The 12,055-nt window shown below is 40.7% G+C and overlaps 2 protein-coding genes across 2 annotated transcripts; both read right to left on the bottom strand.

The window, feature by feature from the left end:
• Positions 1 to 339: 339 nt before the first annotated feature.
• Positions 340 to 2,911, bottom strand: purbb (purine-rich element binding protein Bb). Its single transcript, XM_020656126.3, has one exon. The coding sequence runs from the start codon at positions 2,873 to 2,875 to the stop codon at positions 1,955 to 1,957; it is 921 nt and encodes a 306-aa protein (XP_020511782.1). The 5' UTR covers positions 2,876 to 2,911; the 3' UTR covers positions 340 to 1,954.
• A 4,078-nt stretch (positions 2,912 to 6,989) lies between these two features.
• Positions 6,990 to 9,812, bottom strand: ved (ventrally expressed dharma/bozozok antagonist). The gene is made up of 3 exons (XM_065965573.1): positions 9,352 to 9,812; positions 7,711 to 7,982; positions 6,990 to 7,558 (listed from the first exon to the last, which is right to left on the bottom strand). Exons 1-3 carry the CDS (start codon positions 9,578 to 9,580, stop codon positions 7,172 to 7,174), a joined length of 888 nt encoding a protein of 295 aa, XP_065821645.1. The 5' UTR covers positions 9,581 to 9,812; the 3' UTR covers positions 6,990 to 7,171.
• Positions 9,813 to 12,055: the final 2,243 nt, after the last annotated feature.

The following is a 12,055-nucleotide window of genomic DNA, read 5'->3' as shown; positions in this document are numbered from 1 at the left end:
CACTTACATGCATGGTGGCAGACATTAGTCAGCTTTTACAGGCTTACAACTGCTACAGATGACGGATTTCCTTCGTTCCTTTTTCAGAGAACATGAGTTATTAATTTCTTTCAGGACCTAAAGTCAACCAAAATCTTAAAAAGTGTATCAGGAGAAACTTTGTCTTCCTTTTGTTAATAGTAGAGCCAATCAAGCAGCTGCAGCTCATGCTGAATGTTGAAATGAGAAAAGAAAAAACATTTGACTCTCCACACTCATTGAGAATGAAACAAACATTTCTGTAAATCAGATGCTCTTATTTTGAAATCCAGCTTTAAAAATATACAGTCACAACATGGATGCATTTAAAGGTGTTTAATTAAGGAAGTGTTATACTTTCACTCTAGGAAAAAAACAAAAAATAATCTGGAGGTTTGAGTCACAACTTTGTTTTAAGAAATTAACCTTTTTTTATTTTTTAAATCTCGAAATTCCTTTATATAATACATTTTTGCTTTTTATAAGTATTTCAAAATATCATTTGCTGGCTTTGTTCAGTAATATTTTTCCTATAATCTCATTTTTAATATAGTTCTCTTCTGAATAAGAAACAAAACAAAACAAAAAAAACATCCATCATCAGTGTGTTTCTGTCCAGGGTCTTCACATGTTAGAAGATGTTACATCATGAAAAAAAAAATGGCCTCAGGCTGGTGTAAAGATGGCCATTTAGTTTGTCAGTCGGTCCAGCTCCGACCATGCCAGAGAGCATGATGGGGGGAAAAAATCATCTCCGGGCAGAGCTGGAAGGTCAAACGTGGTGCTCCCATCCAGCGAAAACAGATATTTGGACCCTTGTTTGTGGCATGAGGGAGCAGATCATTTCAAGTCCCAAATATTTATAAACTGTAAATCTATTTTTAAATACAGAGGATATTTGTTTTGTCCCCAGGGGCGTAAAACTGGGGGGCGCCAAGGGGGGGGGCCCCACCCCGTACAGTCCTCTTTCCCACATGTTGGCTCTCCAAAGCGGCCCTTCTCAAAACACCAGGGATGCTCTGGTGCGAGACACAGCAGCTTCCTCCCCCCCCCCACCTCGGCCAGGAACAATATTAATTAATTAAAAATACTCGCTAAAATTGTATGTATAACATAAAACCCAGCTGATCCACACTGCGACTGACTGCAGGAGTCAAAGCTTTAGTTTAAGTCCGCGAAACGAGGCCCTTGTTGTTCGGGCTTAAAGATAATCCTCTCATCAGTAACTTCCCCTAACATTTTTGGGTAATCTTTTTCGATTAACTACTGCTGCTGATGCTGCTGCACAGCTCCCACTGGGCTGACAACGCAAACACATCCAGCAGCTTTCTTTTCACCTACATTCTTCTCAGGTTCATCTGGCTTGCAAAAAAAAAAAAAAAACACAATCTGCCCACCGAGGAGAGAAACCTGGACCGGAACAGGAATACAATGGATGCTCCTTAAAACCGAGCAAGGAAAACATCTTAAACAGGTTGACTCCTCACTCTTTTTTTTTTTTTCTTTAAATATAAACTATGTTGCAGATAGAAAGCGGTTCTTAGCCCCTCGCTTTCTCTATTGTTATAAAAACCAATTTGCTGGTTGTTCTTTTTTTCCTTTTTAACAATAAAGCACTCTTTTCTTTATCTTTTTTTTTTTTTTAAATCAGCCAAATGAGATATCAAAATATCTCATTTTACACATTTAATCCACTTGCAAAGATTTCACACAACCACTCCAACCTTCAACCCTACAAACTTTTTTTTTTTTAGGATAATACACCAAAAACTTCCCCTTGCACATGTACTTTACACGATACTTTTTTAGTAGGCTATAACAGCACGATTTGTCATGCACTTTATCTCTTTTTTTTTTTTTTTTTTTTGCAAAATACCCCCTTGGCTATATTGCAGATCTGTCATGGACTAACAGCTGTTTCTTTTTTCATTTCCTCTCAGTCGTCCTCCACGTCGTCTCCCTCGGACTCGTCCCTCCTCTCGTACATTTTATCCCTCTGCCTCTCCTGGATCTCCTTCATCTCCTCCGCGTATCGGCTGAACGCTCCCCCGAATTTGCTCCAGGCTTTGAAGGGGATGGTGATAGAGTTCCTGTAGCTGGGCTTCACCTCGCTCACCCGCAGGAACACGCCGTATTTGTTGGAGCCCACGTCGAAGAAGAACCGCTTAGAGTCCACCATGATGGACGTGCCCTCGGGGAGCTCGCTGAACCCCCCCGCGGCGGCGTTGCCCGCGGCCAGCTCCTCGTCGTCTCCCCCGTAGTCGTCTATGAGCTTAGCGAGGGCGTCTCTGAACTCTATTAGCCCCTGAGCCGGAAGGGCTATGGTCTGACCGGCCAGCATGCCGCCCACAGGGCCCCCAACACCAAAGCCGGGTCCCCGGTTAACGGTCTGCCTGATCCTGAGGAACCTCCCCCGCTGGTTCTCCTTCAAGTCCAGGTAGTATTTGCGGTTCTCCCGGACGAGAAACTCACTTTTCAGAGCCCTCCGAGGCCCGCCGTCCTCCCCCATGGAAGCCTGGGCTATCTGCTCCGGGCTGCTAGGCCCAAGCTGGGCGTAGTGCTCGATGAAATCCCCGAGGTAGTCCCGGAACTCCGCCGCCACCGACAGGGAGAGGGTCAAACGACTTTTGGAGCCCCCGGCCCCAACCTCGGCGATTTTGATGAATCTGCCCTTGCTGTTCTGCTTCACGTCCAGGTAGAAGCGCTTATTTTGAATGTCGAGGCGCTTGGACGCCAGCTCCTGGGTCTCCTGGTCCCTCTGGAAGTGCTGGAAACCACCTCCGCCTCCACCTCCACCCCCGCTGCTGCCGCCGCGCTCACTCCCGCTGTCTCCATCCGCCATCTTCAGCTCCACCATTCGGCTTCTGCCCCTCTCTCCTGCGTAGCTGCTTTCTGCGCGCTCCCCCTTCTCGCTCAACAACAGGGCAATTTTGGAGAGCGTTGTGATTGGCCGAGCGGCCCGTCACTCTCGCAAGTTCACACGGTTACCGCTTCCCCATATGTTCTCTGGTTTTCACGGTCCCACCCACACGCAGAATCCCTCGTTGGCCATTGGTTCAGAATGAGGTTCCGTTTGCGTACTTCTTGTTTTTGCAAACTCTCACTGGTTGTGAAATCTCGCTGCTTTATGACATAATATGATGAAATAAAAGGTTTTTTTTTTCTGTGTTTCTGGCTTCAGCTGGTGAAATACCTCAGCGTAGTTTGTTTTTCTGCGCGTAATAAGAGCGGGAAGGAAGCTGGAAAGCCTCCAGGGTCGTATTATTATAAACCAAAGTGGTTATTTGATCTACTATTATGAAATTGCTCAAATTTAATATATATATTTTTTCATATATCATCTTCTGTTGCCTATTACTGGTGGAAGAACTATTTAAACTTTCCTAAAATATGTTAGACTAAAAGAAAACAACAATCCAGATTTTACTTTTGCAAAAATAAAAGTAAAAGCAGGCTAATAAAAGTTAAGAAAGGTGTTTCCTGTTTCCTCAGATTATAATTAACACCCATGCATAAATATGTGTCCAGTTGCGTAATATATTTTATATTTATAATTGAGTAAAAATTAAGTTAGCAGATTCAACAAATTTAGTAAACAATGAATTAATAAAAATGATTCTTCATAGATCCATTGGTAAAAATGAAAGCAAACTTAAACTGACATAAATCCATCTGTTTTCCAGTGATCAAGAATCTCTCGACTAACTTTCCTTGTGATCTCAAGATAACAGCGCTGATTTTCCCCTGATAATGCGATACATTCTCGAGATCTGTAGAAAACTACTGAAATCGAATAATTATCAGGGAACACGGGCGTTTTTATCTCGAGATATCGACCGAAATCCATTTCTTATCAAAGGAAAACATTATAAAATGAAATATATTGCTGCAACCTTTTTGGGCCCGTGACCCCACTTTGACTTCACAGAACTCTGGTGACCCCAGACATCCAAAACACAGAGTTTTGGTATAAAATGTGTTTGTTTTCAATCATGTAATAGTTTTTCTTATGTGTTGAAAGTAAAAATTCATTTTAGAGCACATTTAGGCTTTTTTTTTGGTGTTTAATATTGTGGACAGAGGAGAAAAAGGATGGGATGACATGTCTACACAGTGGATGACAGACGGACAGAGACTCTGCACTTTCTTGATTTGGCATCGGCGATATCAGCTACATCTACATCTACAGCTACATCAGCCTGTGTTCTATATTTAAATAAACAATATATCTTTTGTCAGTCCATCAGGCGACCCACATGGGGTTGGGACCCTGAGGTTGGAAAAGCCTGTATAAGGGCTTCTGGGCCTCTGTAGAAATTCCTAAGCTGTCAAGCCGTTAATTAATTGGACTTTACCCTGCAAGCTTTAAATCAGAGTTCAATAATAAATAGATGATTTTGACTAAATTCTCCTATCATTGTGGGCGAGAGCTTTTTTTTTTTAAATTCAAACTGAAGATGTGATTCTTTCTGATACAAATTCTTAGCTCATCTTCAGCTACACTGCACATGCATGAAGTTAAAACTGTATTACTGTAAAACCTTTCTCTGCCCACAGGTGGCAGCAACGCTCCGATATTTCTCCCATGTAAAGTAATCAGGTCGACGTTCCTGTTGAGCTCCTTCCACCTGAATGTCAGCAGCACCTGTGACTCTATAAGTGAAACCACATCCATAGTATGAACAGTTCTTCTGCAGGCCTCTGCAGCTTCTTCACTCAGTATTTCCTGTGTTGTGTGAGCATACACTTTCTCAATCAGTGAACGTTTATGTGTCCTTTTCAGAAGGCTGAAGTAACGTCAAAGCTCTGCAAATTGGTGGTAAAAAAAAAAAAAAAACTTGAGGGAAATACTGAAAAAATACTGAAAAAAAAAAACAGACAAAAGTTTGGACTACAGTCAGAAACCAGATACAATAAAAAAAAGTATTAAAAAATATATGTCACATTTTATTGGCATGATAGAATCTGTGAACGCTTTCTTCCTACTTTGCAGTCATTGTAATGAAAGTCAGGTGGGCGTTTTAATCATTCTACACTGATTGATTTATTTGTTTTCCTGAAAATCATTGTGGAACATTCAGTCCGAAAAATATTTCGTTTTTAGACTCTCCTTCATGTCAATAAACCCGCTAAATTCCTGGAAATATGACCAAGAAGTTCCTCCCTGTCCTGGAGTGGAAAAACACATCATTTTAGTGATTGAGCAACATTTAAATCACAAGCAGAAAACTGAACCCAGTGTATGAGACACTGGAAGAGACATATTTTACTGCACAGTAACTCTTAAAGGTCACAAAAGGTCAAAAGGTGTCTTCAATTCAAGGAAACACGACCCCAAACCTTGTTCAAATCTTTCTATATTCAAGTTCTATATTCAGTTTTTAACAACATTCAAATAAATCCAAATGTTCCATGTGAACTCTAACAGAGACTTTAAAGAAGACACAAAAGAGGAAACCAAAATACATCATTGTGATAAAATTGAGCAGAAAAAAGTTTAAATTGATTCATAGAAATTCTTCAATCTGCAGGAAATTACATTTTGAGACACCCAGGCCCCCTTAAAGGCTTTATATGCGATATATTTTTGATCCAGCAGATGTCGCCCTTGAGCACCAGCATGAAACCAAAACAACTCGCGCTGCATTGTTGTGTTAGCATGCTAATGCTAGCGATCTTTATTATGCTGGTATCTTCACACTGCATGTAAATTTACCTGAAACGAGCGTGATCTAGAAACACAGTTAAGCAGTGAGTACAGTATGTTATTCTTCTTTTCTCTAGTCCCTCAATTAAACAACTTTTATACACGAGGGGAGGAGTCAGCCGGCCGTCCTGGCGATGTAAACAAACTGAAGATAGGACTCTGAAAACTCTGAAAGCATCACAGACAGTGGGACTCGGGTGTTACACCCATTGTAGACAGTCATGACTCACAGAGTTATTTTCAGAGGATATACTTGATTTATATTATATTTAAGTGTGAGAAATCTCATATTAAGCCTTTAACCCGATGATGCCAACCTTTAGACGGCAAATTAAAACATATACAGTATATACTGTCAGTATAAAATAAGTTTTGAATCCTTTGTTTTCACAGTATACACTAAATATGTTTTTCATAAACTGCACTTGTGGGCACAGTGTTTATTGTTTACACGTTTTTCTACCTTTCTGTATATGTGTAGTGTGTGTATTTTGTCTTCCTTTGCGACGACATCTCTGCTTTATACTGTGACTGTGACTGTTTTCACCTTGTTGTTGAAGTGTGCTTTACAAATAAACTCATCTTGCCTTTGATTATTGCACATTCTTTTCTTTGGGTCATTTTTGAGTGACTACATATTTTTTTTTAGGACTTGAGAAATCAAGTGTTGTTGCTTCATTTGTGTCGCGCTGTGGCTGAGGTCATCTAAAGTATTACAACACAGCGATGTGAGGAAGTACAACATGAGGTTTTAAGGAGATACGAGTGGTGGAGACAGAAATTGTAACTTGTGTAAGACCTGCATGAGTCAGTGTACCACTTGACATCTGAACACAAAATCCTTTTTAGAGGTATAAGAATAGTGGAGCAGGAAAATGGACATCCTCAAGTTAGTTACAGGTGGTAGGTAAACAATGCCCTCAGTTACATCATAGGATGGTGTTTTAGAGCGATACAATCTGTTATTTTTAAGGGATAGATGATGCCAAAAAGTATGAAAGCTCTGCCTCTGTTTCACAGGACAGGTGTGTAGGAGAGGAAACTGTAAACTGCACAAATATGTTTACAACTTTTCTATACCACATAATGCCAGTGAAGGAGGCTTGCAGTTTGAGTCATTAAAAAACAAGAACTTGTCCAATATTGGGTGCATAGGACTTCAGTTTTCATAGTTTCAAAACAGGTTTTGAAGTTTAAAGTTCTGGTATTGTGACATCCCGCCACAGAGAAAGGCTCACTCATGAAAACAAACCAGAGAACGATGTAAAGTTTTAATAAAGATTTTATTTTTAACAATCTTATTTCACAGCAACTTCACAACACAATTCAAATAAATTCATTTTAAATAAATCCAAAACTATACAGCAGTTACAAGTCGAGATACACGCAGAGATCACACTATTGCACACCCACCCTGTAAGCTTGTTTCTCCACCTTCTTCAAGGTTCAGTAGTACTGAGGATAAGTCGCGTAGGAGGTCATGAGAGGAGTCGTTGCCGAGGACAGCATGACCCCGGGGAGGCTGTTGTACTGGTAAAAAGAGTCCAGGGGCAGGGAGGGGACGCCGGGCAGAGGCGAGGCGTACTGCAGGCTGTGGTGTGGGTGGATGTAGGAGGCTGCAGCCGGCCCCTCCTGTCCTCCTCCTCCTCCTCCTCCTCCTCCTCCTGCAGCTGCTGCTGTGGAGTGATACCTCGGGTACGGCCCCGGTCTGTACGCCTGCAGCTCGGGATAATGCATCAGCTGAGAGGCCACGTTTGCCTGACAGGCGTGAGCCAGGGCGTCCTGCACCGTCCGCTTCAGCTTCATGCGCCTGTTCTGGAACCAGTTCCTGATCTGATAAGACGAAAGGAAACGAATGAATTGATATGCATGAATTCACTTTGATGTCTTCACATAATTAAAAGTGTAAGATTGTAAAACACTGACATCAGCTGCGAACACAGACGTATTCATTATCATAAACTGATTGACTGATTGAAGTTTACCTGTTTGTCAGACAGGTTGAGCTTCTTGCACAGCTCCGCCTTGTCCTGAGTTCCCAGGTAGGCGTTTCTCTTGAACGCTCGCTCCATGCTGCTGATCTGCTCCGCCGTGAAGGCCGTGCGGGGCCTCCTGCCTGAAGGGGGCGACGGCGGGCAGGAGGAGGGGGAGGAGGAGGTGCAGTCTCCGGGGACCAAGGGGGAGATGGAATGACCTCCTTCACTCTCGTAGCCGGACGTCTCCTCCTCTGTTCCGCTGCTGAAACCGGCCTCGGACACTGCAGACACCAACGAAGAAGAAAAATTAATCAGTTTTGAATCCCTTGTTTGTTTGTTTTTACAGGATGTTCAACATTATTTCAAACTGAACGGTTTCTATTTAAAGCTGCAGTATGCGACATCATCTCATTAGACCTTTAATTAAAAGGACATATTTTGAACATCAGGGTTGGTTTGAACGTTACTAGCCAATCACAGCGATTCTGAGGAGAATGTTTGGGTTGCTGTGACAACGATTGGCTGCATTCCATTTGATCATTCGTGGTAGATACTGCCACTTTAAGCACTGGAAACTTTTTTTTACTTTAATTCCAAAAATGAACGGAGGAGATGTTTCAGAGACAGGAAGTAGAAGAGCTGAAGTTCTGCGTGTTCTGCTGCTAAATCGATCATTTTCACTCACACACATAAATGCTAAAGCGGGAGGTTTCTGTTGGCTGAAGTGGAGATCAGAGGTCTGACATTTATTTAAATATTAAGTACGCATAGATGCTTCCCCGCCCCATTAATCCTACAACCATTACAGCTGTGCTTGTATTACCTGCTGGGATCGTCGGAAGTATAACTAAGAAAACAAAATCTGTTCCAATTCTCTAAAAGCACATTTGAGATGTTTTAAGGAAAGCTGTGCACCAATAAACAATTAAAACGTCTTCATTCCAGGTATTTAGAAAGCAGATTTTAGGCCTAAATATTTGTTAGAAGTACAATGAGAACACTCTTAGTTGTCCTTTAGAGCATTAGTAAAAACATAAACACATTTCCTTATTCCAATATTTACAAAAAGCAGAATCTAACCATTTAATAAATGTTTTATTTCACGCTGTAATGTCGTGTTTAAGCACAAACTTGTGACGTTTAAGTTCACAACCCTGCCTCCCCTCTGTGAGCTCTTGTTAGTTACATATAAACAGATAATAAACAAACTTTATCAGATGTTATTATGTGACGAATTCAGTTTTGTTTGCAGAAAACTAAGAACACTTTGAGCTGCATTACAACTTCAATTTAAGTGTGTTTTTCACAATTAAGTCATAAAAAATGGAAATACTCGGGTACAGTAGAAGTACTTTGAATATTTTTTGGCCTTCTATTTTTGTTGTTGCTTTGATTTAACTTTTATTTCCAACATTGTGTCATTTGGTAAGCTCTTTGACCGCACGATTTGAGTTTAGAGCAGATTAAAGTGGACTTTAACACATTTTTTTTTACTTCTCCTGAGATGTATTTGTGCAGTTAAAACAGATAAAATAGTGGCAATATGGATTTAATTATATAGAGCATATCTCAGAGCTGTGTTACACTTTGTTAAAGGTAATTTCATTTGTAATAAAATAAATAAATAAAGTGTGTGTTGACTGAACTCACCTTGGTTGTTCTGAGAGATTTGTTGCTGTGTTGAGCTCAGTCTGAACTCCTCCGCGCTCCGATGGCTCCGGCTCTCCTGTTCAGGTAAAACTGGAGATCTCTGCCTGCCGTAGAAACCGGGCAGACTCTCTGCATGGGTCCCGCAGGTCGTGGGTCCGGACCCTCTCCTCTCTGTCCCTGCGGGCTGGCTGCTCTGAGCCATCCACTCGATGGAGAAGCTTCCTCTCATGGCTGCTGCACCGTGCTCCAGTGTTTCAGTAAATCCTTTAAAAAGTTGAGTCCAGATCAGCAGGATGGAAGGCTCTGCTGGTGGTGCTGGGGGAGTCCTGACTGATCCCCCCTCCTCACAGGCGGTCTGTTTTTAAAGAGGGTCCTCCCACCCTCAGATCAAAGCTCACATCCTCCCCTCCTTTAAGTTTTCACAACTGGAGTCATTAAGACGTCTCATTCAGAGTCTCAGAGAGGCTGTTACAGTCAGGCTCCAGTCAGTCTGGGAAGAACCCCCCCACCTCCCCTCTAAAACCCACAACCTGCCCCCCACCCAAACTCCTTCCTGCCTCTAAAGAGAAGATAATAGACACACCTCTGTCTGCATCTCCTCTGTGAGCACGTCAGAACTGTAAATCTCTAAATACATCAAATGAGTCGACTCCACAGAGGATGAACGAAGACGAGTTTCATTCACTTAAATAAACTTTTCCTCAAGTGAAAATCCTTCATTTTCACAGCCTTACATCACGCATGTGGTCATTGTGATACTTGATGTCAATAATTGTGAAAACAAAATTGCTCCTGACCTACTTTAAGGACCACTAGGGATCCCCGACCCTCCCTTTGAGAACCGCTGAATCGAAATGAAAACACCACACTGTGTTAAAAATCAAGATATGAGGCGGTCGACAGATTTTATGTTGGTCTAGTAAAAAACAAAAACACAAAATCCTCTTGAAATCTTCTCTAGAACAATAAATGAAATCTTTGTTCTGTTTCTTTTTTTGCAGGAAATCTCCTGAAAATGAGCTCAAAGGTAACATCAATAAGAGAGAGAAGAGAGATAGAAAGTGAAAACGTCCAAACTAGATGTGGAAACAAGCTGATAGGTGATTGTATTTGTTGTTTATTTATTTGCTTATGTCTGTAAACATGTAAATATGTAAACATGAAGATGTGTATGAGGGTGCTGGAGAATACAAACTAACTTCAATTATTACAACATTAATCATGAGTAGAAGGCAAAATAAATCAATATATATGTTTTTATTATGGAAGAGAAATAGTTGATTAATTAAGTTAGATTTTGTTTTTACATTATTTTCTTTCTTTAAGTGTTAACTGTCTCTCTGTGTGTCAGCAACTTTGTGTTTTTGCTGCTGACTGAATGTCTCCCTCAGAAAAGAGTTTCTTATTATCAATGAGACCAACCTGGTTAAATAGATAGATATATATTACGTAAGTATTCATAAATTAGGAGTATATGAGGACGTATTAATGGAGAGGTGATGGGATTTGATTAAATTAATTTTAAATGTTTAAATTGTTAAATTAAATGTTTGAGATAAAGACTTCAACTCAATTCAAAATATAAAAAGGGGGAAAGTTGTTTCGTTTCCACCGAGCTTGGAGGAGGAAACATCCTCGAAATAGAAGTTTGTGTTGGTTTCATTCAATAAAAATACAAATCAGAATCTGTTAAATGACCGGGTATGTTCTCACACACACACACACACACACACACACACACACACACACACACACACACACACACACACGAGGAATCTGACTTCTGTGATCTGAGCTCTCCATGTACAAAAAGTTAAATATCAACAATCAACAAAAATAAAAAAAGACTAACATGTCCAAAGTTAAATGAGAGGTGCAAACATGCTGAGATAAACTCAATAATAAAATACGTAATGATGTAACAGATGGTTCATTTACACTATCAGAGAGTTTTTACAGTATTTCAGAGTTTGCATTGATTGATATCAGACGCCAAAAAGTAGAATTTAAACAATTTTTCTTGACATTGGACTCTTTAAGCGACAGACATTTTTACCACACACCCATATTTCTCAAGTTGAATCCTGCGCCTGATAAGATTCTTTAACGTTTTATTGCAGAAAGTGCATGAACCTAATCACCATGGTAACAAATTCTGTCATTGTGTTATCAAAGGATGAAATTATAGCAACAATAAAGATATGTGTGTTCAGTTTCCTGGAAAAGACCAAACGATCATTCGAAGGACTCCTCTTGAGCTCGGGGGAAAGCACTATTTGCATTTTCACACTTTTTCAACCTCGATGCAGAACTCACACTCAGGTTGGATCCTGGATGTCGGATCCTGTTCAGTAATTATGTCAAACTTTCTAATTAATTTAAAAATTACTGCTATCACTTATTAGAAATCCATTTGAACTTGTATTAAAAGCTGCCAGTTTATTTCAGCCGAGCCTCTGGGGTTTGATGAGCGACATGATGAAGAGTGAGTGGTTTAATGTAACGACCACTCGGTGAATGAGAGCGGATAATCCCGGATCATTCTCCCCCCCCCTCCCTCCCCGTGCAGATTAAAGACAAACTGTCTCCTTTTGAATTGATTAAAGTCAAATGATCCTGCAGTGATTAGTCGATCAATAATCACGACTTTCTGCTGTCTATTTACTTAACGTTGCTCCTACGCTGATGTCACAATAATGAAGAT

The sequence above is a fragment of the Labrus bergylta genome, chromosome 17 (genome assembly GCF_963930695.1).
Source record: "Labrus bergylta chromosome 17, fLabBer1.1, whole genome shotgun sequence".
Classification (NCBI taxonomy): Eukaryota; Metazoa; Chordata; class Actinopteri; order Labriformes; family Labridae; genus Labrus; species Labrus bergylta.
Note: the sequence above shows the minus strand (reverse complement) of the source record. Positions and strands in the feature narration are given on the sequence as shown.

Coding starts and splice junctions, on each gene's coding strand:
- purbb (XM_020656126.3), bottom strand. CDS start 2,875: ATGGTGGAGCTGAAGATGGCGGATGGAGACAGCGGGAGTGAGCGCGGC.
- ved (XM_065965573.1), bottom strand. CDS start 9,580: ATGAGAGGAAGCTTCTCCATCGAGTGGATGGCTCAGAGCAGCCAGCCC. Junction 7,983..9,351: donor AATCTCTCAGAACAACCAAG/GTGAGTTCAGTC, acceptor TGGTGTCTGCAG/TGTCCGAGGCCGGTTTCAGC. Junction 7,559..7,710: donor TCAACCTGTCTGACAAACAG/GTAAACTTCAAT, acceptor TCGTCTTATCAG/ATCAGGAACTGGTTCCAGAA.